This window comes from Aquarana catesbeiana, linkage group LG06 (genome assembly GCF_042186555.1).
Source record: "Aquarana catesbeiana isolate 2022-GZ linkage group LG06, ASM4218655v1, whole genome shotgun sequence".
NCBI classification, from domain to species: Eukaryota; Metazoa; Chordata; class Amphibia; order Anura; family Ranidae; genus Aquarana; species Aquarana catesbeiana.
The window spans coordinates 405,816,961-405,843,557 of record NC_133329.1 but is presented as its reverse complement, the minus strand read 5'-3'; the positions used below and the strand labels follow the sequence as shown (position 1 = coordinate 405,843,557).

Sequence of the window (26,597 nt, the reverse complement as noted above, 5' to 3'; positions counted from 1 at the left end):
CCACCCATTAGTGCCCACAGTGTCACCTATCAGTGTCCACAGTGTCACCTATCAGTGCCCACAGTGTAACATTTAAGTGCCCATAGTGCCAACTATAAATGTCACCAATAAGTGCCTCATCAACAGTGCCGCCTATCAATACCACCTACCTGTGCCCATCGGTGCCACCTATCAGTGCCCATCAGTGACATCTATCAGGGCCCATCAGTGCCACCTATCAGTGCCCATCAGTGACATCTATCAGTGCCCATCAGTGCCACCTATCAGTGCCCATCAGTGCCACCTATCAGTGCCCATCAGTGACATCTATCAGTGCCCATCAGTGCCACCCATCAGGGCCCATCAGTGCCATCTTATCAGTGCCCATCAGTGCCGTCTTATCAGTGCCTATCAATGTTGCCTTATCTGTGCCTATCAGTGTCGCCTTATCTATGCCTATTAGTGCAGCCCATCAGTGCCCATCAGTGCAGCCCATCAGTGCCCATCAATGCAGCTCATCAGTGCCCATCAGTGCCGCCTCATCAGTGAATATCAATGAAGGAGAAAAATTACCCGTTTGCAAAATTTTATAGCAAACTATGAGATATGATTTTTTTTTTTTCAAAAATGTGTTTTTTTTTGTTTGTTTAGCAAAAAATAAAAACCCAAGTGGTGATTAAATGCCACAAAAAGAAAGCTCTATTTGTGTGAAAAAAATGATAAAAATTTAATTTGGGTACAGCGTTGTACGACCACGCAATGGTCATTCAAAGTGTGAGAGCGATGAAAGCTAAAAATTGGTCTGGGCAGGAGGGGGGTTTAAGTGCCCGGTAAGCAAGTGGTTAAAGTAACGCAGTGCCATATCACAAAAAAAAAAAAAAAAAAAAAAAAGGCCTGGTCGTGAAGGTGGGTAAACCTTCTGGAGGTCAAGTGGATGGGATTTGGATTAAGGTTTGAACTTCAATAAAGTTTTTTGCAGAACCTCCTGTGAATCAAACCCAGGTACGATCGTCTCATCCCTACCCACTACACATGAACCAGGAGCTTCTTCTTTATTGAAGAATATCTCAGCTCTGCTCACATTGCTTAGTCATAGAACAGCGGGAGGGAAGCCAGCAGAACATTCAGCTACTAATCTCAGGTGAACCTGCTGGTTTCTATATGGAGGAGAATAACTCGGGGAAGGAGGGGCGGGGGAAGGACACGGGCAGACAGGGGCAGTACACAGAGGCAATGGGCGGCTATGTTCTGCCCAAAGGCAACCTATGAATTCTAGGGAGAGAAGAGCAGAGGACTGAATGTGAAAATAGATATCCAGGTGAGGAAAAAAAAAGGGCCTTCTCGGTCTTCGAGCTGCTGGGAAACATGGGGCACTCAATGGTGGAAGAGGTCCAAGTAACGCCCAACCAGGAACTAACATCCCAATGCATGATGGAATGTGTAGTTCACATTGGGCCAAGATGAGATAGGAGAAATGAGGTGTGTGCCCATCCTCATAACCCAGGGAGACTACTGGCAGGTACCTATCAATTTTTTTGGCTGCCTTTGAGGTTTAATTACAAAGAACGGATCATTGATAGGATGTAATACGATAGATTGGTAGTTCTGCTGACGTTATCCCGGAGTGGGGCTTCAGAATTTTGGGCATGTCTGGTACGTCCAAAGTCTGAATAGGATAAAACAAGATAACAGCAGGTCGTAGTCATGAGCTGGTATCAGTTTTGTGCAGCCGGTGTTCTGACATATAGTGTCCTCCTATCAGATAGTGTCCGCCCCGTACTGCGCAGGCGCAGCGCCTGCGCAGTACGGAGCAGCAGGAGATGCCGAAAATGTCCGAAGTTGATCAGCTGACCATCAGCTGTACACGGCGCTCGGGCACCTGTTAGCGATGGCTGTGTAAGAGGGCCCCTCGCGGGCTCGCTTCGCTCGCCACGCTTCGGGCACGGCCTCGCTGCGCTCGGCAACTATTTATTCTAGCTCTATGTCCACTTGGATAGTAGGGAATGATCCTGGACATAGGGTAAGAATAAATGCGCAGGCGCCGTGTACAGCTGACGATCAGCTGTTGAACTTCGGAGACTTTCGGCGTCTCGTTTGTCCTCCGTACTGCGCCTGCGCAGTACAGGGCGGACACTTCTGGATAGGGGACTGTATTCGACAAGACACCGGCTCCTGTCATTTGTGAGCAAGGCTGCTGTTAGAAAAGGGAGGACTCCGCTGGCAATGTCTGATGTAAGGGGGGACTCCGCTGGCAATGTCTGAATGTCTGATATAAGGGGGGACTCCGCTGGCAATGTCTGAATGTCTGATATAAGGGGGGACTCCGCTGGCAAGGCCTGATGTAAGGGGGGACTCCGCTGGCAATGTCTGATATAAGGGGGGAATCTGCTGGCAATGCCTAATGTAAGGGGGGACTCTGCTGGCAAGGCCTGATGTAAGGGGGGACTCCGCTGGCAATGCCTGATGTAAGGGGGGACTCTGCTGGCAATGTCTGAATGTCTGATATAAGGGTGAACTCTGCTGGCAAGGCCTGATGTAAGGGGTGACTCTGCTGGCAAGGCCTGATGTAAGGGGGGACTCCGCTGGCAATGTCTGAATGTCTGATATAAGGGGGTACTCTGCTGGCAATGCCTGATGTAAGGGAGGACTCTGCTGGCAATGCCTGATGTAAGGGGGGACTCTGCTGGCAATGTCTGATGTAAGGGGGAACTCCGCTGGCAATGTCTGATGTAAGGGGGGACTCTGTTGGCAATGCCTGATGTAAGGGGGGACTCCGCTGGCAATGCCTGATGTAAGGGGGGACTCCGCTGGCAATGTCTGATGTAAGGGGGGACTCTGTTGGCAATGCCTGATGTAAGGGGGGACTCCGCTGGCAATGCCTGATGTAATAGAGGACTCCACTGGCAATGTCTGATGTAAGGGGGGACTCTTCTGGCAATACCTGATGTAAGGAAGGACTCCGCTGGCAATGTCTGATGTAAGGGGGGACTCTGCTGGCAATACCTGATGTAAGGGAGGACTCCGCTGGCAATGTCTGATGTAAGGGGGAACTCCGCTGGCAATACCTGATGTAAGGGAGGACTCCGCTGGCAATGCCTGGTGTAAGGGGGGACTCCGCTGGCAATGCCTGATGTAAGGGGGGCCTCCGCTGGCAATGCCTGATGTAAGGGAGGACTCCACTGGCAATGTCTGATGTAAGGAGGGACTCCGCTGACAATGTCTGATGTAAGGAAGGACTCTGCTGGCAATGTCTGATGTAAGGGGGGACTCCGCTGGCAATGTCTGATGTAAGGGGGAACTCCGCTGGCAATGCCTGATGTAAGGGGGGACTCCGCTGCCAATGCCTGATGTAAGGGAGGAGTCAGCTGGCAATGCCTGATGTAAGGGAGGACTCAGCTGGCAATGCCTGATGTAAGGGGAGTCAGCTGGCAATACCTGATGTAAGGAGGGGCTCCCCTGGGAATTTCTAATGTAAGGAGGGACTCTGCTGGGGACACCTGATGGCATCTGGTGGCAGGTGACACGCTCAGGGCTTCCACTGATTCTGCATTATGGTGAGATGATTAATTTCATTCTATATTACAATGTAATAATAGAAATAATGCGCTTCAATCATCCTGACACCATAACAACCATGGTGTCGGGATGATTGAAGCGCTAACACCAGGTGTTTGGAGTATCTTTATCTGCTGATTGTTAAACTTTCTGGAATACACATATTTCTATTGTAGTGTAGGATCTGGGCCTGCTGTCCCTCCATCCCTCTTTCTTTCTCTCTTTTTCTTTCTTTCTTTCTCTCTTTCTTTCTCTCCCTCTTTCTTTCTTTCTTTCTCCCTCCATCACTCATTCATCTCATACCACACCCCTTCTGAGCCACGCCCATTTAATACATGCCCACTATTCCGCACAAACCACGCCCATTTTTTTGCCGCGCTGCATTTTCTCTGTTGCGACATGCCCCACCTACAAATGAATGCCACACCCCCTAATTATAGCAAGGCTCCGCCTACATGCAATGTTTTTGCAATGTTAGCAACTATGAGTGTGGAGTGTATGACAGTGGGCAGTATGTACATGAGAGAAGTGTGGAGGGTATGACAGTGGGCAGTATGTACATGAGAGGAGTGTGGAGGGTATGACAGTGGCAGTATGTACATGAGAGGAGTGTGGAGGATAGGACTGCAGTCTGTATGGGGAGGGGGAGGGGGTGGAGAGGAGACGCACATGTGCTGGGGAATGCCCATTGAGGGTTATCACATATGTGCAGAGAAACCGGGCACTGAGTGGTGAACACAGCTGAGCTAGGACTGGGTGCTAAGGAGTTAATGCTTATATGCTAAGAACATGATACTGAGGGGTTAATGCACATGTGTTTGAAGCAGAACACATACACTGCAGACAGGTCATGGAGGGGCTAATGTTTCTAAGCTGGGGTTTGGTGACAGAGGGGCTATCCGCTATTCTGTGGTCGCTGATCAATGGAATGCTAATGCATATATACTGCAGACTGGTCACTGATGGGTTAATGCATATATACTGCAGACTGGTCACTGATGGGTTAATGCATATATACTGCAGACTGGTCACTGATGGGTTAATGCATATATACTGCAGATGGATCACTGATGGGTTAATGCATATATAGTGCAGACTGGTCACTGATGGGTTAATGCACATATACTGCAGACTGGTCACTGATGGGTTAATGCATATATACTGCAGACTGGTCACTGATGGGTTAATGCATATATACTGCAGACTGGTCACTGATGGGTTAATGCACATATACTGTAGATGGGTCACTGATGGGTTAATGCACATATACTGCAGACTGGTCACTGATGGGTTAATGCACATATACTGCAGACTGGTCACTGATGGGTTAATGCATATATACTGCAGATGGGTCTCTGATGGGTTAATGTACATATACTGCAGATGGGTCACTGATGGGTTAACGCACATATACTGCAGATGGGTCACTGATGGGTTAATGCATATATACTGCAGACTGGTCACTGATGGGTTAATGCATATATACTGCAGACTGGTCACTGATGGGTTAATGCATATATACTGCAGATGGGTCTCTGATGGGTTAATGTACATATACTGCAGATGGGTCACTGATGGGTTAACGCACATATACTGCAGATGGGTCACTGATGGGTTAATGCATATATACTGCAGACTGGTCACTGATGAGTTAATGCATATATACTGCAGACTGGTCACTGATGGGTTAATGCATATATACTGCAGATGGGTCTCTGATGGGTTAACGCACATATACTGCAGATGGGTCACTGATGGGTTAATGCATATATACTGCAGACTGGTCACTGATGGGTTAATGCATATATACTGCAGACTGGTCACTGATGGGTTAATGCATATATACTGCAGACTGGTCACTGATGGGTTAATGCATATATACTGCAGATGGGTCTCTGATGGGTTAACGCACATATACTGCAGATGGGTCACTGATGGGTTAATGCATATATACTGCAGATGGGTCACTGATGGGTTAACGCACATATACTGCAGATGGGTCACTGATGGGTTAATGCATATATACTGCAGACTGGTCACTGATGGGTTAATGCATATATACTGCAGTTGTAAAACCAGTTAGACAGCTGTGTGTAGTGGAAGGCCCATCCCCCTGCTGGTATGGATCCTACGCAGTGATGTGTGGGGGGGGCAATGTACATCACACACAATCCTGGACTATGTACAGTCTAGACTCTACAGGTACTAAGAAACAACGAGATCTTCATCTTATAGGACAATAGTGTGATCAGTTAGATGTAGATATAATAATAAAAGTATCAATAATACAATTTAGAATAATGGGTCTATTGATAAAAAAAGCATAGCCATTTTCTGGAAAATCTGTATGTACCGTACATTCATTCTGTGCAAATTGGAAAAACACAAATGTTCATTAAATTGGACCTTCAGTCGTTTTTTCATCTTTCCATCTATTAAATCTTCTGCTCTTGTTGTTGTTGTTTTAACTTTGGATAGTAAAACTTTTTTTTCTGCCAGTAAATCCCTTATACAGCCCACTTCCTGTTTCTTGTCTGGTCATTAGCCTAGGATTATGACATCATACACAGCTCTCTCTCTCATTCTCCTGAGAGTTTGCCAGGAAGGGGGGGGGGGGGGGGTGAGTCATAAGAGGGCCAATGAGAGCTGCAGAGCTGGAGGTGTGTGTCTGTGTAAATCCAGAAAGTGAACAGGCAGCCGCTTCAGCTGCCCACAGTTAAAATGGATGCAGCCGGACTCCATGGAGGGAGATTCCTGCAGCATATTTGGCAAGTACAGAATCACAGCATATATAAAATAATATGCAAAGTGGTTGGAGGGAAGCTTCAGAATGGCAAAGATGCTTTTATTACAAATTATGTGAGCAGACTGCAGTTCCTCTTTAAGCTGTTTTCTCTTCTGAAAAAATATTCTTTTTTATGAGCAGTAATAGAAAACCACATTAAGGCCACTAGATGGCGATAAGGAGCATAGGAAATACATATGTCTTTGTAACAAGCAGCAAGAGACATCCCAATCCAGCAAAGAGACATTCCAATCCAGCAAAGAGACGTTCCCATATAGCCAGGAGACCTCCCCGTCCAGCAAAGAGACATCCCCATATAGCCAAGAGATGTCCCAATCCAGCAGACGTCGCCATATAGCAAAGACACATCCCAATCCAGCAAAGAGACATCCCCATATAGCAAAGAGACATCCCAATACAGCAAAGAGACATCCCCATCCAGCAAAGAGACATCCTCATATAGCAAAGAGACGTCTCAATCAGGCAAAGAGACGTCCCCATATAGCAAAGAGATATCCCAATCCAGCAAAGAGACATCCCAATCCAGCAAAGAGATGTCCCAATTCAGCAAAGAGATGTCCCCATATAGCATAGAGACATCCCAATCCAGCAAAGAGACATCCCCATATAGTAAAGAGACTTCCCAATCCAGCAAAGAGACATCCCCATATAGCAAAGAGACATCCCAATACAGCAAAGAGACATCCCTGTCCAGCAAAGAGACATCCTCATATAGCAAAGAGACGTCTCAATCAGGCAAAGAGACGTCCCCATATAGCAAAGAGACATCCCAATCCAGCAAAGAGACATCCCGATCCAGCAAAGTGATGTCCCAATCCAGCAAAGAGATGTCCCCATATAGCATAGAGACATCCCAATACAGCAAAGAGACATCCCCATATAGCAAAGAGACATCCCAATCCAACAAAGAGACATCCCCATATAGTAAAGAGACGTTGCAATCCAGCAAAGGGACGTTCCCATATAGCAAAGAGACAACCCAATAAAGCAAAGAGACAGCTCCATCCTGCAAAGAGACATCCCAATATAGCAAAGAGACATACCCTCCAGCACAGAGACAGCTCCCTCCTGCAAAGAGACATCCCAATATAGCAAAGAGACATACCCTCCAGCACAGACACAGCCCAAAAACATCAGCTCAGCTCACAGGTATAGGAATTGAGCAGCAGTTATGTAGCACCTACACATTCGATGGGCAGGCCGATCCACAAAAGCCCCCCCTTTCCTCTTCACCGCCACCGACCAACTAAGCTCCGATCCTGGCTCAGTGATGCAAGTTACGGTCCTTCGCTCAGTTTGACTGAACTGCGCTCCACCATTGGTCACATGACCCCCAATGCCCCACCCATCCACTGGTGCCAGCCAAACAAAGGAAGCTGTAGCAGAGCAGGCAGCTGGGGACGCCAGGGGTGAGCGCACAGCACACTGGGAAGTTGGGAAGGTGGGTGTGAAACAGTGAATGGGTTGACAAAAGCTCAGGTGCCAGGATGCAATTTCTATTTGCAATGGCGACCTGGTGCCTTTGATTTGTCGAGCCCTGCTATAAGCAAAAAAAATTAGGCAAAATTGAGACCACTAGGAGATATGCTTTGTATAGATGATTTAAAGGAGATAAAGACTTTGGAATATTTGGTTTATGAATTATAAGTTTGCATAACGCCATATTCAGGGAAGCTAGAAAGGGGTTAATAATTAACCACTTTTCGCTGAAGGTACGTAAATGGATGTCCTTGGGTTGCAGTGGTTATACCGGGATGTTGCCTGCACCTACAGGCATCATCTTGGCATCGATCTTTTCAGCCGGCAATTCTGAGTAAGGCAGAAGTGATTTGAGTGGTTGTTTAGCCACTCGATAACTTCTGCAGGTGGCGGAAGGGGGTCCCACCCCCTCCCGCAGCCACCACCTCTCCCGGGCTCTCCCGTTCCATCACGGGGGTTCAGGAGCGATGTGGCCGGCGGCAATGGCTGCCCTGTACTGAGAGAGAGGAACTGATGTCGTCCCCTCTCTCTGTAACCCTGGAAACTGGGAGCGATGAGTAGTTTGTCACTTCCGGTTCCGGTTCCGGCCAAGTAAGCAGCCGATTAGACCATTTGCGTGGGAGACCAGAGGAGAGAATTGGGGTCTAATAGAGCCCAACTCTCTCCATCAAGAGGACCTGTCATGGCCCATGCTATCACAAGGGATGTTGTTCATGCCTTGTGATAGCAATAAAGTTAGTACAAAAAAAAATGAAGTGTAAAAAAAAAAATATTTATGTAATAAATAAAAAAATTAAACCGCCCTGTCCCATCATGCTTACACATAAATGTGAACGCGCACGTTACTCCCGCACTAGAGTTGCCACCTCAACCCTTTAAAAACCGAACACATATTAATTACACAGGTTCTATGGCTGATTAAGGTGGTAATTAAACTCACTTGGTGCCTTATCTGTATTAAATTAGCCCCAGAACCTGTGTAATTCATATGTGTTTGAGTTTAAAGGGATGAGGTGGCAAACGGCGAAATAACCAGGTATTGGTGCGAACATCAGAGCGAGATCAATCATTCTAGCACCAGACCTCCTGTGTAACTCTAAACTGGTAACCTGTAAAGGTGTTTATATTTGTCAATATTTTGTGTGGCCACCATTATTTTCCAGCACTGCCTTAACCCTCTTGGGCATGGAGTTCACCAGAGCTTCACAGGTTGCCACTGGAGTCCTCTTCCACTCCTCCATGACGACATCACAGAGCTGGTGGATGTTAGAGACCTTGCACTCCTCCACCTTCCATTTGAGGATGCCCCACAGATGCTCAATAGGGTTTAGGTCTGGAGACACGCTTGGCCAGTCCATCACCTTTACCCTCAGCTTCTTTAGCAAGGCAGTGGTCATCTTGGAGGTGTGTTTGGGGTCGTTATCATGTTGGAATACTGCCCTGCGGCCCAGTCTCCGAAAAGAGGGGATCATGCTCTGCTTCAGTATGTCACAGTACATGTTGGCATTCATGGTCCCCTCAATGAACTGTAGCTCCTCATTGCCGGCAGCACTCATGCAGCCCCAGACCATGACACTCCCATCACCATGCTTGACTGTAGACAAGACACACTTGTCTTTGTACTCCTCACCTGGTTGCCCCCACACACGCTTGTCACCATCTGAACCAAATAAGTTTATCTTGGTCTCATCAGACCACAGGACATGGTTCCAGTAATCCATGTCCTTAGTCTGCTTGTCTTCAGCAAACTGTTTGCGGGCTTTCTTGTGCATCATCTTTAGAAGAGGCTTCCTTCTGGGACAACAGCCATGCAGACCAATTTGATGCAGAGTGTGGCGTATGGTCTGAGCACTGACAGGTTGACCCCCCACCCCTTCAACCTCTGCAGCAATGCTGGCAGCAATCATACATCTATTTCCCAAAGACAACCTCTGGATATGACTCTGAGCACGTGACCTCAACTTCCTTGTTGGACCATGGCGAGGCCTGTTCTGAGTGGAACCTGTTACTTTTGTTGCCAGCAGTTTAGACATTAATGGCTGTGTGTTGAGTTATTTTGAGGGGACAGCAAATTTACACTGTTATACAAGCTGTACACTCACTACTTTACATTGTAGACAAGTGTCATTTCTTCAGTGTTGTCACGTGAAAAGATAGAAGAAAATATTTACAAAAATGTGAGGGGTGTACTCACTTTTGTCAGATACTGTGTGTGTGTGTGTGTGTGTGCGTGTGTGTGTGTATATATATATATATATATATATATATATAAAATCTTTGGGGATTCTAAGTAATTTTCGAGCAAAAATAAAGTTGATTTTTACATGTAGGAGCGAAGTGTCAGAAATGGCCCGGATGGCAAGTGGTTAATATTAATTGGAAGGCGTGCTAGTCATAGGCTTTGTCCTGTAACCCTTCCCCAACCATGACCAAGTCGGGGGAATCCCACTGGTGAAATATTATAACATGAGAACCGGAAGTCCCGGCACTGACACTGTTGCAGAGCTCCACATTCTTATCCTGCTAGGACAGCTGATTCAATCATAGAGCAACGGTTCCAATGATCACATAACTCATCGCCTCCTACACCACACCCACCTTGCTTCCTAGACAGACCAGAGACCAGTAAAGCCGGCGCTGAGTGGTAAGACAGAGCGTTAGCTCCTTCTACAAGCAACATTAAACCTTCCACTGCTGTTGTTTATGATGATTGTTAACCACTTTTGCTAGAAAATGACTTAGAACCCCCAGACATTATATATAGATTTTTTCAGACACCATAGAGCAGTGATGGTGAACCTTGGCACCCCAAATGTTTTGGAACTACATTTCCCATGATGCTCAACTACACTGCAGAGTACATGAGCATCATGGGAAACATAGTTCTAAAACATCTGGGGTGCCAAGGTTCGCCATCGCTGCCCTAGAGAATAAAATGACGGACGTTGCAATACTTTGTCACACCGAATTTGCGCAGCGGTCTTACAAACGCAATTTTTTGGGGGAAAAAAATACACTTTTTTGAATTAAAAAAATAGGAAAACAGTAAAGTTAGCCCAATTTTTTTTTATATTGTGAAAGATAATGTTATGCTCAGTAAATTTATACCCAACATCTCATGCTTCAAAATTGCGACCGCTCGTGGAATGGCGACAAACCTTGACAATTAAAGATCTCCATAGGCGACGTTTAAAAATGTCTACAGGTTACCAGTTTTGAGTTACAGAGGAGGTCTTTTGCTCTCGCTCTAACGATCGCGGCAATACCTCATATGTGTGGTTTGAACACCATTTACATATGCGAGCGCGACTTACGTATGCGTTCACTTCTTAACGCGAGCACGGCATGACGGGGCGCTTTCATTTTTTTTTTTTTTACACTGTCCTTTTAAAAACTATTTTTTTGAATCACTTTTAGTATTATTTTGAATTCACTTTTTTATTAATGTAAACATCCCTTGTAATAGAAAAAAGCATGACAGGACCTCTTTAATGTGAGATCTGGAGTCAAAAAGACCTCAGATCTCACATTTACACTTAAATGCAATAAAAAAAAATTCCCCTTTAAGACCATTGGGCGGAAGTGACGTTTGACGTCGCTTCCGTCATCCAATGGTCTGGAGTCGTGTGGGGGGGGGCCATCTTCCCCTCACTTGGAATCCAGCCTCTCAGGGGAAAGGACCAACGGCTCTGGCAAGTGGCAGAGACAACTGGACCGCGGCGGGAGGGGAGTGGGTACCTCTCCTGCTGCCAATAAAAGGGATCTTGCGGCGAATTGAGATCACTTTTATCTGACAGCGTTTTTTAAAAATACCGGGGTTATTGCAGCTATCTGCTGCCATAACAACAATATTCAACGTCAGAGTACCGACGTATAACGTTGGCGAGCGGTCCGGAAGTAGTTAAAGACCAGGCTTTTTCTGGCACTTTTTGTTTACAAGTTTAAAAAATCTGTATTTTTTGCTAGGAAATTACTTATAACCCCAAAACATTATATATATTATTTTTTTTTAGCAGAGACCCTAAGGAATGAAATGGTGATCAGTGCAGTTTTTTATGTCACATGGTATTTGCACAGCGGTTTTTCAAACGCAATTTTTTGGGAAAAAAATACACTTTATGAATTTTAAAAATAATATTTACCCCAATTTTTAAATAAAATATGAAAGACGATATTAATCTGAGTTATTAGATACCTAACATGTCGCGCTTTAAATTTGCGCACGCTTGTGGAATGGCACCAAACTTTGGTACTTAGATATCTCCATAGGCTACACGTTAAATTTTTTTACAGGTTACCTGTTTAGAGTTACAGGATAGCTCGAATTTTTGCTCCCGCTCTAATGCCCTGTACATAAGGTCGGATTTTCCGACGGAAAAAGTGCGATCGGATTGTGTTGTCGGAAATTCCGATCGTGTGTGGGCTCCATCGGACTTTTTTCATCGGAGTTTCCGACACACAAAGTTTGAGAGCAGGCTATAAAATTTTCCGACAACAAAATCCGATCGTTTAAATTCCGATTGTGTGTACACAAATCCGACGCACAAAGTGCCACACATGCTCAGAATTAGGGATGAGCTTCGAGTTCGAGTCGAACTCATGTTCTACTCGAACATTGGCTGTTCGCAAGTTCGCCGAACAGCGAACAATTTGGGGTGTTCGCGGCAAATTCGAATGCCGCGGAACACCCTTTAAAAGTCTATGGGAGAAATCAAAAGTGCTAATTTTAAAGGCTTATATGCAAGTTATTGTCATAAAAAGTGTTTGGGGACCCGGGTCCTGCCCCAGGGGACATGGATCAATGCAAAAAAAAGTTTTAAAAACGGACGTTTTTTCAGGAGCAGTGATTTTATTAATGCTTAAAGTCAAACAATAAAAGTGTAATATCCCTTTAAATTTCGTACCTGGGGGGTGTCTATAGTATGCCTGTAAAGGGGCGCATGTTTCCTGTGTTTAGAACAGTCTGACAGCAAAATGACATTTGGAAGGAAAAAACTCATTTAAAACTACCCGCGGCTATTGCATTGCCGACAATACACATAGAAGTTCATTGATAAAAACGGCATGGGAATTCCCCAAAGGGGAACCCCGAACCAAAATTAAAAAAAAAAAATGATGTGGGGGTCCCCCTAAATTCCATACAAGGCCCTTCGGGTCTGGTATGGATATTAAGGGGAACCCCAGCCAAAATTTAAAAAAAAAATTGACGTGGGGTTCCCCCTAAATTCCATACCAGACCCTTCAGGTCTGGTATGGATTTTAAGGGGAACCCCGCGCCAAAAAAAAAAACGGCGTGGGGTCCCCCTAAAAATCCATACCAGACCCTTATCCGAGCACGCAACCTGGCAGGCCGCAGGAAAAGAGGGGGGGACGAGAGTGCGGCCCCCCCCCCCTCCTGAACCGTACCAGGCCACATGCCCTCAACATTGGGAGGGTGCTTTGGGGTAGCCCCCCAAAGCACCTTGTCCCCATGTTGATGAAGACAAGGGCCTCATCCCCACAACCGTGGCCGGTGGTTGTGGGGGTCTGCGGGCGGGGGGCTTATCGGAATCTGGAAGCCCCCTTTACCAAGGGGACCCCCAGATCCCGGCCCCCCCCCTGTGTGAAATGGTAAGGGGTTACTTACCCCTACCATTTCACTAAAAAACTGTCAAAAATGTTAAAAATGACAAGAGACAGTTTTTGACAATTCCTTTATTTAAATGCTTCTTCTTTCTTCCTTCATCTTCTTCTGGTTCTTCTGGCTCTTCTGGTTCTTCCTCCGGCGTTCTCGTCCAGCATCTCCTCCGCGGCGTCTTCTATCTTCTTCTCCTCGGGCCGCTCCGCACCCATGGCATGAGGGGGGAGGCTCCCGCTCTTCTCTTCATCTTCTTCTTCATCTTCATCTTCTTCTTCATCTTCTTCTTCTTCTTCTTCTTCTCTTCTTCATCTCTTCTTCCTTCTTCATTTCTTCTGCGGGCCGCTCCGCATCCATGCATGGAGGGAGGCTCCCGCTGTGTGACGGCGTCTCTTCGTCTGACGGTTCTTAAATAACGGGGGGCGGGGCCATCCGGTGACCCCGCCCCCCTCTGACGCACGGTGAATTGACGGGACTTCCCTGTGACGTCACGGGGAATGCCACAGGGAAGTCCCGTCATGTCCCGTGCGTCAGAGGGGGGCGGGGTCACCGGGTGGCCCCGCCCCCGTTATTTAAGAACCGTCAGACGAAGAGACGCCGTCACACAGCGGGAGCCTCCCTCCATGCATGGATGCGGAGCGGCCCGCAGAAGAAATGAAGAAGGAAGAAGAGATGAAGAAGAGAAGAAGAAGAAGAAGAAGAAGATGAAGAAGAAGATGAAGATGAAGAAGAAGATGAAGAGAAGAGCGGGAGCCTCCCCCCTCATGCCATGGGTGCGGAGCGGCCCGAGGAGAAGAAGATAGAAGACGCCGCGGAGGAGATGCTGGACGAGAACGCCGGAGGAAGAACCAGAAGAGCCAGAAGAACCAGAAGAAGAAGAAGATGAAGGAAGAAAGAAGAAGCATTTAAATAAAGGAATTGTCAAAAACTGTCTTTTGTCATTTTTAACATTTTTGACAGTTTTTTAGTGAAATGGTAGGGGTAAGTAACCCCTTACCATTTCACACAGGGGGGGGGCCGGGATCTGGGGGTCCCCTTGGTAAAGGGGGCTTCCAGATTCCGATAAGCCCCCCGCCCGCAGACCCCCACAACCACCGGCCACGGTTGTGGGGATGAGGCCCTTGTCTTCATCAACATGGGGACAAGGTGCTTTGGGGGGCTACCCCAAAGCACCCTCCCAATGTTGAGGGCATGTGGCCTGGTACGGTTCAGGAGGGGGGGGGGCCGCACTCTCGTCCCCCCCTCTTTTCCTGCGGCCTGCCAGGTTGCGTGCTCGGATAAGGGTCTGGTATGGATTTTTAGGGGGACCCCACGCCGTTTTTTTTTTTTTTTTTTTGGCGCGGGGTTCCCCTTAAAATCCATACCAGACCTGAAGGGTCTGGTATGGAATTTAGGGGGAACCCCACGTCAATTTTTTTTTTAAATTTTGGCTGGGGTTCCCCTTAATATCCATACCAGACCTGAAGGGCCTTGTATGGAATTTAGGGGGACTCCCACATCATTTTTTTTTTTTAATTTTGGTTCGGGGTTGCCCTGTGGGGAATTCCCATGCCGTTTTTATCAATGAACTTCTATGTGTATTGTCGGCAATGCAATAGCCGCGGTAGTTTTAAATGAGTTTTTTCCTTCAAAATGTCATTTTGCTGTCAGACTGTTCTAAACACGGGAAACATGCGCCCCTTTACAGGCATACTATAGACACCCCCCAGGTATGAAATTTAAAGGGATATTACACTTTTATTGTTTGACTTTAAGCATTATTAAAATCACTGCTCCTGAAAAAACGGCCGTTTTTAAAACTTTTTTTTGCATTGATCCATGTCCCCTGGGGCAGGACCCGGGTCCCCAAACACTTTTTATGACAATAACTTGCATATAAGCCTTTAAAATTAGCACTTTTGATTATTCATGTTCGTGTCCCATAGACTTTAACGGTGTTCGCGTGTTCGAACGAATTTTTTTCCTGTTCGCATGTTCTGGTGCGAACCGAACAGGGGGGTGTTCGGCTCATCCCTACTCAGAATAAATTAAGAGACGAAAGCTATTGGCTACTGCCCCATTTATAGTCCTGACGTACGTGTTTTACGTCACCGCGTTCAGAGCGATCGGATTTTCTGACAACTTTGTGCGACCGTGTGTATGCAAGACAAGTTTGAGCCAACATCCTTCGGAAAAAATCCGATGGATTTTGTTGTCGGAATGTCCGATCAATGTCCGATCGTGTGTACAGGGTATAACAATCGCAGAAAACCTCACATGTGGGATTTGAACGCCGTTTACATATGTGGGCACGACTTACGTATTTGTTCACTTCTGTGCGCGAGCACGCGGGGACGGGGGCGCTTACATTTTTTTTTTTTTTATTCTTTATTTTACTTTTATGTTTTTATTTTTACACTTTCTCTTTACATTTTTTTTTATCACTTTTATTCCTATTACAAGGAATGTAAACATCCCTTGTAATAGGAATAGGGCATGACAGGACCTCTTTATGGAGAGGTCTGGGGTCACGAAGACCCCAAATTTCTTCTTTACCTTCGAAAAGTAAAATTTTTATTGTAATCTTTTGCTTTAGGCTTGGTTTCCCCGCATTCAATTTGCATAGCAGGAGATTGTGACCGGCTCTCTATGGAGTGGGTTCAGACATCTCTGGAGCGGTGTCCTGTGCATCTTTTGGTCCATCTCAGGTCAGAATTCAGCCAAAAATTTGGGGCTGAGATTAAACCTAAAATGGTGACTGGAGATGCACCGGACCCCCTGCTGTGAGAAGCTCCGTGCTCCAAACTGAGCCCAGAAAAAAAAAATAGTTTACTTCCACCCTAGAGTGGAAGTGATGTTATGATGTCCAAGGCCATAGAGGCAATCAGAGACAATCTGGTCTCTCATTGCCTTTGTGACCAGCTGGCTGCACCGTCGGATAGTTTCTTGGTCAGGCCGATGAATACGGTAAGCCTCAGAAACACCGACAAGCAGTGGGGAGGGGGAGGACGTCCCCTCCTGCCGCTTTGCAAAGCAATCCAGTGGCTAATGAGCCGCTAGGACTACTTTTCAAAAGAAAGCCAGCCGCCGGCTTCATAAAAATGTGCAGGGGCGCCGCCTCCCTAATCCATGCGCCCGGCCCCTAATCTACATGCAGGGCACGGGACGCATGGATTTCAATAGGGCTTTTCTTTTTTGAAGCACATGGTTAGAGCCTGAAGTTCTAATTGGCTTCAAAAAAAGACTGGGCTCGGGGCGCAGAGCCCTGCGACCCTGAGCCCTCCCAGTTGTGTGACCATAGTGAATTAATATTTGCTATTGTCTTCCTGCTTCTCCTCCCTGGACAATCAGGAAGCTGGTCTTAAGTCCCAATTGGTCGAGAGGAGGAGACACAGGAGGAAGCCGCCGACTTAGATGGGGTAACTGCAGGGTTAGTTTCCTGATCGACCGGGGGGGGGGGGTTTGGCTGATGGACGGACAAAACAACCAAAAGGGGGGCTGGTGGGGTCTAAAGACGGTCTTTAGATTTGGAACATGTTTCAAATCTTTCCAACGGACTTGAGTCCGGTCGAAAAAATCAGTTCGTCTGTATGCTAGTCCAACGGACAAAAAAGGACGCAAGGGCAGCTATTGGCTACTGGCTATGAACTTCCTTATTCTAGTTCGGTCGCACGTCATCATGTTCAACCGAACGGACTTTCTAACGGAATTTAGTCCGTTCGTGTGTGGGCAAGTCCGGTTGTTCAAAAGTCCGTCGTAACTCCGTCGAAAGTCTGTCAGAAAGACCGTCGGACCTTTGATGCTGAAAAGTCTGCTTGTATGTACACGCCATTAGAGAGTGTAGGACTGAGCCAGAGGTGACCATAGCATTTGCGAGAGAACATTGTCTAGGGGGCAGGTGGTTAGGTGGGTGTTAGATAAAATTTTAGCAACTTTGTCCAATTAAGGGTAACATGTGTCCACAGAAGATAGGAGTCAGTGTATGGTCAGCTTTAATCAGCTTTAATCTAGTACCCACTTCCCATGCTACCATCACTCATCTCTTCTCTCCAATGCTTCTGGTAGTAGGCGGACTTTGTGTCCTCACATACAATGCAGGACTGTTGCTTCAAAATTATGCTTAATGCAGCTGCTTGTGGGTGGGGCCACTTGGTTGGTAGCCAAGATGAAGGAAAAGCACACCAAGACCAAGTAGAGTGGCAGTGTTATCATTTGGTTAAGCAGAAGTAACAAATAGTGGCATGGTATTTGCTTAACAGTCTCGAGCAAGTTGGGAACAGCATCTTGGTGACACAGGTACAGAAACTTTCAGGAATGTTATAGTTCCATCATTTATAGTGTCACCTTGAGACTTACATTACTGAAACAGCATCTGGTTGAAGAGGGGCGGCTGTGCAGTGGAGTGGAAGTATAAATGGCACTGAGCAGACTGATGGCTGACCCTTATCACCAACTCTAAAGTCCAGAGGTAGCAAAATCTATATCTATACTGTCCCTCCTCCTCAGGAGCCTTTCCCCAGGACTAGATGCTCTGTCCCTAGCCAGTGTGGACCCTGTCCCTTGCCTATCCATTTCGCGAATGTGCGCCAACTGCAGCAGGGTGATGCTATTTATTAGCACTGCCCTCACCAAAAAGAGCCGCAGCAAAGGTCATCCAGAGTTGCAGCATCCAGTCGGACCACTGCCCCCCTGGAGACACCTATGGAGGCTTTGGAGGAATAAAGTTCCTCTCATCCCCCATTCCCTCAGCAACACAGCGCCACCTACAGAGGGGAGGGTAAACCACGCCTGCCTAAAAGCTGGCAGGAGAGCCTTAGAGATGAAGCTGTGGGGATCAATCACACAACATAGAGGAAGTCTGTTGGAGGGAGGAATAAAGTAAGTATTACAGCTTATTCCACTACACCTAGCATTTAACCCTCTCGGTACTGAAGGGCCCCAAGGGTGCAAGGGTGTATTTTTTTTTTCCTGGTGCCCAGAGTTGCACTTTAAACCTAATGGTGAACTGTTTGGTAAGCATTGCATTGAGTGCTCATACTAATAGCAGCTTAACTGAAATGATTAACTTACTCTGTTTTATGGCCTTCACAGATAAACAATGTCTACGGAGAATCAGGAAGCCCAGGAGGATGAACTTCTGGCTCTTAGCAGTATATACCCTGAAGATGAGTTTAGGAGAGCTGACACTGCTCCGGGAGGGGAAATCCAAGTGTGTCTGGAACTTCCTCCAAATTTTAGAATATCTATTAAATGTAAGTCAGATAAAATACATGTATTATGTTTGAATTATATGTATTCTAACGTGTGTTATCAACCTTACGGCTGATATACAGAAATAAATTAGAATGCCTTTAGACAGCAATGGAGACACCCTCTAATGGTATGTAGTAGCCACCTTTCTCAACCTGGGTTCCTTCAGAAGTTGCTAGGGGTTCTCTGAGCACCAAGTCCCACCTGGCGTTGCCTGCAAAAGTCTGGCATCAACATGACTAGGGTTCCTTCAGAAGTTGCTAGGGGTTCTCTGAGCACCAAGTCCCACCTGGCATTGCCTGCAAAAGTCTGGCATCAACATGACTAGTTGGCAAAGCCTTTGGTGCAGGCCCAGTTGAACCTGCTCTCTCAAGTGAAAAACCACAGACACCTGACACTAATGATCTTTTTAGTTGTGTTGAAGAGGGGAACCTCTCACCAATGTAAGGGGTTCCTTCTCCTACTGACCATCAATGAAAGGGAGCAATCTTCACCAGCGTCAGTGGGCACTTCTGTTCTGACCATCAATATAAAAGTGCATTTTTCAATTGACCACCAGCAAAATGGGGGGCACTAGAGGGACCACTATTGTAAGTAGACATGTGCAGTTCGTTTTGTTCCAAATTAATTAGAATAGTACTGAATTTAAACAAATCCAAAATAATGTAAAAAAAATTCAGACGAAATTCAAATCGTTTTTGAATTCGTAAACGATATGAATTTTGTCCAATTTTTTTTTACATTGTTTCGGATTTGTTTAAATTTAGTACTATTCGAATAGTTTTCCAATTTCCAAAGAACATAAAATAGAATATAAAATAAAGGAATAGGATAGAAAAAAAAATACTAGAGGGTGCTAAAAGAAAAAGAAAGATTGTGCACCCTGACAGCTTCCAAAGCTTCTCAGCGATAGAACCACCATGGTGTGTAAAAAAAAAAATGGGGGCTTACCAAACTCAAATGACCCTTACTAAGGAGGGGTCAAGTAGCGCTTGTTTTTATATAATCCACAGAACCTCCAACTTCCTTCAAGCGTCTTCCCAGACAATTACACCACGATGTATGCCAAAATCAATATGGGGTGAAGCTCTGTGCAGAAATAATATCATAAAAAAAAGGAAAAAAACACACCCCATAGTGTAAATCATTGGAGTGAGCAATATTTAATAAGGGTGAATGCACTTACACTAAGGAGATGTTGTACAAATAATTTGTATCACACGGCAGGGCCATCTTAATGCAAGGGCACTCCTGGGCACTGCCCGGGGCCCCGGTACATGGGGGGGGGCCCACAATAATCTTGCATTACATCACATTCGCCAACTGTCCCGGATTTGTTGGGACAGTCATGTTTTTTACTAAACTGTCCCCATATGGTCGTGTTCTGGGGAAGCGTCCCAGAACCTATACTGTGCCCTCCTGATCCCAGTATTGTGCCCTCCTGACCCCCCCCCCTGTACTGTGCCCTTCTACATTCCCCCCCCTTGTACTGTGCCTTGTACTGTGTGTTGACTAGTCTTTGATTTATGGAATGTTTTCCTTTTGTAAAATCGATTTTATTGAAAGCACTAATGAATATATGTTTAATTCTATCAACTATTTATACTTTATTTCTTGAAAGTAGGTGTGTAAATTGGGGCAAGCTGGTAGGGGCCCCAGTGCATTACTTTGCCCAGGGGCCCATGATGCTATTAAGACGGCCCTGTCACACAGATGGTCAATTCGCTTAAAACCAAGATGGCTGTGGCTGGTTTGCGCATGAGCAGTGCTGCTCTGGCTCTGCCTAACATGTTTCGTCATATAGGGCACATGGTAATTAATTAATTTTTTTCGTTCACCCAGCAGGCTGAACGGATGAAATTCCAGTCATGTATGGCCAGGCTAGCATTAGTGTCACAAAGACTGGGAAGTGTTCTCTGGGAAAGGAAAGGAGCTGGCTTGGGATGACTGTGATGGCAATGTATATGTCTGATAACTGGAAGAAGAATTTCTGCAATCAGATTCCTATCTATATTTAAAGTTTGACATTACATGTTCTGCATATCGTTGACTTGCATTTTTCAGGAAGACTTATAAACCAAACAAAAAACCGTCCATATGAAAACCTTTAATTTTTTTTATTGTCCTTAGCCAACTCTTCATCAAACACTATGGCGGAAAGCTTTGAGAACACGGTTTCCTTTCTACCACCGATTGTCCTAAACTTTGAGTTTCCTCCAGGATATCCCTCCACTACGTGCCCCATCTTCACACTCAGCTGCAAGTGGCTTTCACCAGAACAGGTAAAGTATTCACTTGTATAATCCCAAGATCCCCACGTTTCATCCTCTGGTTACCATGCACAGCTGCATCACATTCTGTGTGCACCAGTCTTAGTAATCCCCCCCCCCCCCATGGTCTCGGCCCGGCCGTCTTCATTTCTGATGCTTTACATAGGACACAGACCTCTCCTCATCATCTTCTCCCCCATCTCCAACCATCCTCATCTCCATAATTCATTCTCATGGCTGTCATATTTAAGTCTGTTTCTGGGAAGAGTGATATCCTTATTATCGGGGGGACAAGGCTTATCCTTCAGCCTGGGTTCACACTACTGCAATGCAGGACACCACATGTAATTCGCACAGGAAGTGCAGCACATTCGGTGCAAATTACATTTGGTGTCTCTGGGATGCGAATTGAGCCATGGATTTGTATGGCTCAAATCACATTCACACCAAATTGGTGCAGGACCCTTTCTTTGACCGCATTAGAACTGGATCGCATGGGTGTTGATTGCTGGGTGTCGTTAACTTAACATACACTCCACAATCGGTTCGCATGGACCCCACGTGGTTGCGCAAAAAAAAAAACTGTAGTGAGTACCAGGCTTAAGGCTAGGCTCACATCTGTATGGGGTGGGAGTGTGTGTAAATCATAAGTGTTCCCACACTCGTATGCAGCCACAAAAATAGTGGGTTTTAAGAAAATGCACAGGGGTGCCATTAGGAACGCGGTGCATTTTACGGCACTCTGAAACGCATGGTGCCAATCACCGTGCAGTTTCCGTGCATCCACATTTTCAAAAAAGGTTCAGGCACCTTTTTCCTGCAGGAAACGCATTCAAATGCGCCACGCAGAACTGCCTAGCCTAAATCCCCATTTTCGCTTACCTTAATCGCATGATCATCCAGCGCTGGGTCCCTCTCCTCTCTGTTTTCTTCCAGGATGGGTCCTGTTTCTGGGTGTTCACAACCCATGACGTGGACAAAACCCATTCAGCAGAGGGGTCCTCTAAGCCCCCGGTCACACTGATCACTTGAAGTAGCACGATTTCAAAGTAGTGCTACTTCAGGTGCTACATGGAAGACATCTGTGACTTCACAGATGTCCATGTAAGTCACACCTAAACTTGAAAAAGTAGTGCAGGAACTACTTTCAAAATCCGTGTGGAGTCGGGAGTCACACTGATTTGACCGCCTCCTAAGCGGACAATTGGGTGCGACTTGTCAATGCGATTTGAAACTGTCAAATTGCATAACAAGTCACACCGGTGTGACCGTGGGCTTAGGATCCAGAAGGGATTTGATGTTGGACCAATGGGAGTGAAGAGAACTGGACGGCAAAGGTAAACATGTGACGCTTGATTAGAAGTCCCTATAGGAGGAAACTGTGTTAGAGAGGGACCTGGATGGGGGGACCCAGGTGACTACAACTGGCTTCACTAGGTAAGGAAATCTTTACACCGGGCAGAATTGGTTAGAGAGAGGTGGCAGGAAGGGATTGACAACATTTCATGTGGAGTTGGGCTTTAAATGTTGAATTTAATTGATATATTTTGAAAGCTAGAGCCTGTGTGGATGGACAAATGGTGCATTCAGCTTGTATCTGGGATCAGTTTGCCATCTTCTGAGAATAAAGTGTGCTCCTACCATCCTCTTTGATATGGCAGTGCATGGTGTCAGCTCTGCCTTCTTCATTTCTGATGCATTAAAAGACCACAGAAGTCTCCTCTTCTCCTTTCCCCATTTTTATCTGCATAACCCCTCCTCATCTCCCCCTCGTCTCCTCTCCCAATTCCTCATCTCCATAACTCCATCCTAATCTCCATAACCCATCCTCATCTCCCTCCATCCTCCTCTCCATAACCTATCCTCCTCTCCATTACCTATCCTCCTCTCCATTACCTATCCTCATCTCCATTACCTATCATCATCTCCTTCTACCTTCCATGCCATAAACCCTCTTCATCCCTCTAACGTCTACTACTCATCTCCCTCCATCCTCATCTTAATAACCCATCCTCATCTCCTTCCATTCTCATCTCCATAAACCCTTGTCACGAGAGCCACGTACCTAATGTGAGACCGAAGTAGTGGGGAGGCCTCCCTTGCACCTCGGGTCCTTGAAGCCTCTGGAGATGGAGACAGAGACTTGGTGGACACCGAGTGGCAGGGGTGCCAAGGGTGCGGAGCACCATGCAAGCCTTAGTCCGAGATCCGAGCCGAGGTCAAGTCCAGTTTGGCAACGAAGTATAAAAGGGTTAATCAGAATTAGAATGATCGAGATCCAAGCCGGGGTCGGTTCCAATCTGGCAGCTGAGTACAAAAGGGGCAAAGGAGTAGAATGGTTAAGGTACAAATCCGAGGTCAATGGCAAGCAGCAATCAAGAGTAGTCAAATAGGTTTCCTGGTCACAACAAGTTCAGACAGATCACACACTAGCACAGGAACAAGGGGGGACTGAAGGTAATCCAGCAATTTGGCAGTGTCTGGGCTGGGCTTATATAGGGAAGTTTGAGGTTACTTCCTGTGCGCCTCCTGGGCATTTTTTCTGCCTTTTTCCATCAGGTTGAGGTCACTTCCTGTGTGCCTCCTGGGCACTTTCCCGCCTTTTTCCATCAGGTTGAGGTCACTTCCTGTGTGCCTCCTGTGCATTTTCCCGCCTTTTTCCATCAGGTTGAAGTCACTTCCTGTGCGCGTCCTGGGCATTTTCCTGCCTTTTTCCATCCAGTCTTCAGCGCAAGTGCAGGTAAGCACACTGAGGCGTCTTTGGCGCATGCTCAGTTGGCACGGATTTCCTCTTGCGGCAACGCACCATTGGTGCATGCATAGTAAGCCCTGGACTCTTACACCCCTGCTCATCTCCTCCACCCATTTTCATCTCTGTAGTTCCAACCCCATCTCCCTCCATCCTCATCTCCATAATCCATCATCATCTCCTTTCCATTCTCATCTCCATAACTTCTCCTTATTTCCCTCCAACCTTGTCTCCATAACCCCTCCTCATCTCCTCCTCCACTTTTCATCTCCATAATCCCATCCCCATCTCTCCTGATCCTCATCTCTCCCCATCCTAATGTCCATAGCCCCTCCTCATCTCCTGCTAAGGGTTTAAGGATGTGTAAAGCTTTTAATGTCCATAGTCTTGGAGCAAGTGCATTTTATGTAGAGAGAATTCATCTATAAAACGTAAAAATTTTAATTATTTTGCATTCAATTTTTCAGCTTACGCTTATGTGCCAGCGGTTAGACGATCTCTGGGAGGAGAACAGAGGAAGTGTCGTCTTGTTTGCTTGGATGCAGTTTCTGAAGGAAGAGACCCTTGAGTACTTGAATATAAAATCACCTTATGAAGTTCAGTTTACCAATAAGGGAACGCACACCTTGAAGCATCCAGATGAGGAAGCAAGTCTCTGCATTGTTGCAGCCACACCTGAAGAGGAAGCGGTTGACAGACGGGCTATACAAGATGTCCAATCGGTGTATGACCTCATCAGACACATATTGGACTTTGATGAGAGCCAACAGAAGAAATGTTTTGACAGCAAACCCTTCTTATGCAATATCTGCTTCTCTGAGAAGTTGGGCAGTGAGTGTACATATTTTAAGGACTGCGGCCATGTGTACTGTGATAGCTGCCTTAGAGACTACTTTGAAATTCAAATCAGAGATGGCCAGGTCCGTTCACTTAATTGTCCAGAACCCAAGTGCACGTCAGTTGCTACACCTGCCCAGGTAAGGCTCCATATTTAGTTAACTGTGCAGACATGAATTTACGGTGGCTTATGATCTGAGACCAGCTGCTAAAGCCCAATGAGGGAAGAGATGCAAGATCCTCCAGGGTGGAGCTAAATAGAAGTAACAGGGCTGGTGCAATGATGGAATCTATGGTCACATGGCCAAGCACAATTGATGCACAGAGAACTATCACTGTATCATCCTGTAACTTCCTTGAGCAGCTCTGCAATGGAGAATTCAGTCCTTCTTTGCTCAGCACACCCTGTAAGTAAAGGAGTTACGGCAATGTTCCTCAACTCCAGTCCTCAAATACCCCCAACAGGTCATGTTTTCAGGATTTCCCTCAGATGAAACGGCTGTGGTAATTACTAAGGCAGTGAAACTGATCAATTCACCTGTGCAAAATAGCGGAAAGCCTAAAAACATGACCTGTTGGGGGTACTTGAGGACTGGAGTGGAGAAACGTTGAGTTAGGGCACAATAAGCCTTAGTTCTTGTGGGTACTAGGGGCAGAAGAGCATTCATTCTAACCACACTTTGAACGCTCAAGTACAGCTTTTCTCAACCAGGGTTCCATGGAAGCCTAGAGTTCCTCCAGAGGTTGCTAAGGGATCCTTAAACAATCTGCAATTTCAAACTTTTAAGTAAGTAAAAATTGACACCCATGTTTTGTTTTTTTTAGCTATATATACTTTCTACTTACACTGACCACTAATTAAAGGAGTATTCTTCCCACTGACGACTGATCTAAGAAGCATTCTTCTCATTACACACTAGAAAGGAGCACTTTTTTCTTATTGTCCACCAGTGGTGAGGGAGTCCACCCCCTGGTACACCACTGCAAGAGTTAAATGTTCATTAAGTCTAGGGGTAGAGGAACAAAGTATAATACTGACCCTATTCCATGCCTCTGGCGCTCTCCTTCACTCCGGCCTGTCCCTTGCTATTCTCCCGTACAGTGCGGGTTATTGGCCCTGCATTGTAATTGATGGGCCTCGGTGTGAGACTGCTGGCTGGAGCATCTTAGAAAAGAGGCTGCAGGGGACCAGTAACACAGATGGAGGAAGCCTACCGGAGCTGGAAGATCCCACTACAGGGGTCATTTTATTTGTCCTGCCCGGAGTTGGGCTTTATTATTCTGGGAAACAGTGTAAATATAAAGTCCAAAAACAGTTGACTTTAGCATCCATGAAAATGTAAATTTGTGTACTTTGCAGGTAAAGAAGCTGGTTGGGGAAGAATTGTTTGGCCGCTATGATCGTCTCCTCTTGAAGTCTACTTTGGAGATGATGACTGATGTGGTTTATTGCCCTCGTCTGAGCTGTCAGACTCCTGTAATGCAAGAGCCAGGCGGCACAATGGGTATTTGCTCAAGTTGTCAGTATGCTTTCTGTACCCTTTGTATGATGACCTACCATGGAGTCTCCAAATGTAACGACCCGGAATGTAAGTCAATATTGGTTTTGCAACAAAGACTCTTTTTTTTTTTAACTTTTTTTATTCTCTGTTCTTACATTGCCATCTTACCATAGGTCCTACCAAGGCCACTAGGTAGATCTATCATAAGACATGGAAAGTATACTTCACTTAGTGTGAGTCTCAGGCTTCCACCCTTGGAGTTTCTTTGTGGGAAGCTTTTGTGAGAACCTTCTCCTTCCTGCAGATTGGTCTGGATCAGGGTGTGGCTGATAGCATTATTAAAAGGTCATTGGTCAGAGATCATTGGCCTCTCACTCCTGAAAACCTTTACACAGAGAGTCTCCCATGTAGCAACATTCATTTAATCCCCGTGACTCTGTGGGATCTAAAACTGGTTCTTTATGCTTTCAAAAACCACTGCTTAACCCAAAAGAGACATTTCTTTCTCTAGCCTCACTCATGTATTCCTTGTAGCCATCACCTCTGCATGGCGAGTGTTTAAACTGAAAACCTT

General features: G+C 46.1%; 1 protein-coding gene across 3 annotated transcripts in view; it reads left to right on the top strand.

The window, feature by feature from the left end:
- Nucleotides 1-502: 502 nt before the first annotated feature.
- Nucleotides 503-26,597, top strand: part of LOC141147248 (E3 ubiquitin-protein ligase RNF14-like) — a 38,419-nt gene continuing 12,324 nt past the window's right edge. Inside the window, exons 1-5 of one of the 3 annotated variants that reach the window (XM_073634446.1) lie at nucleotides 503-1,297; nucleotides 18,507-18,667; nucleotides 20,796-20,947; nucleotides 24,152-24,661; nucleotides 25,882-26,110. In XM_073634446.1, the coding sequence (XP_073490547.1) occupies nucleotides 18,514-18,667; nucleotides 20,796-20,947; nucleotides 24,152-24,661; nucleotides 25,882-26,110 (1,045 nt within the window). In that variant the 5' untranslated portion in view covers nucleotides 503-1,297; nucleotides 18,507-18,513. Of the gene's footprint in view, nucleotides 1,298-1,386; nucleotides 1,499-10,286; nucleotides 10,464-18,506; nucleotides 18,668-20,795; nucleotides 20,948-24,151; nucleotides 24,662-25,881; nucleotides 26,111-26,597 lie in introns of those variants that run through there. The other 2 variants (XM_073634445.1, XM_073634444.1) reach the window with 2 other exon arrangements.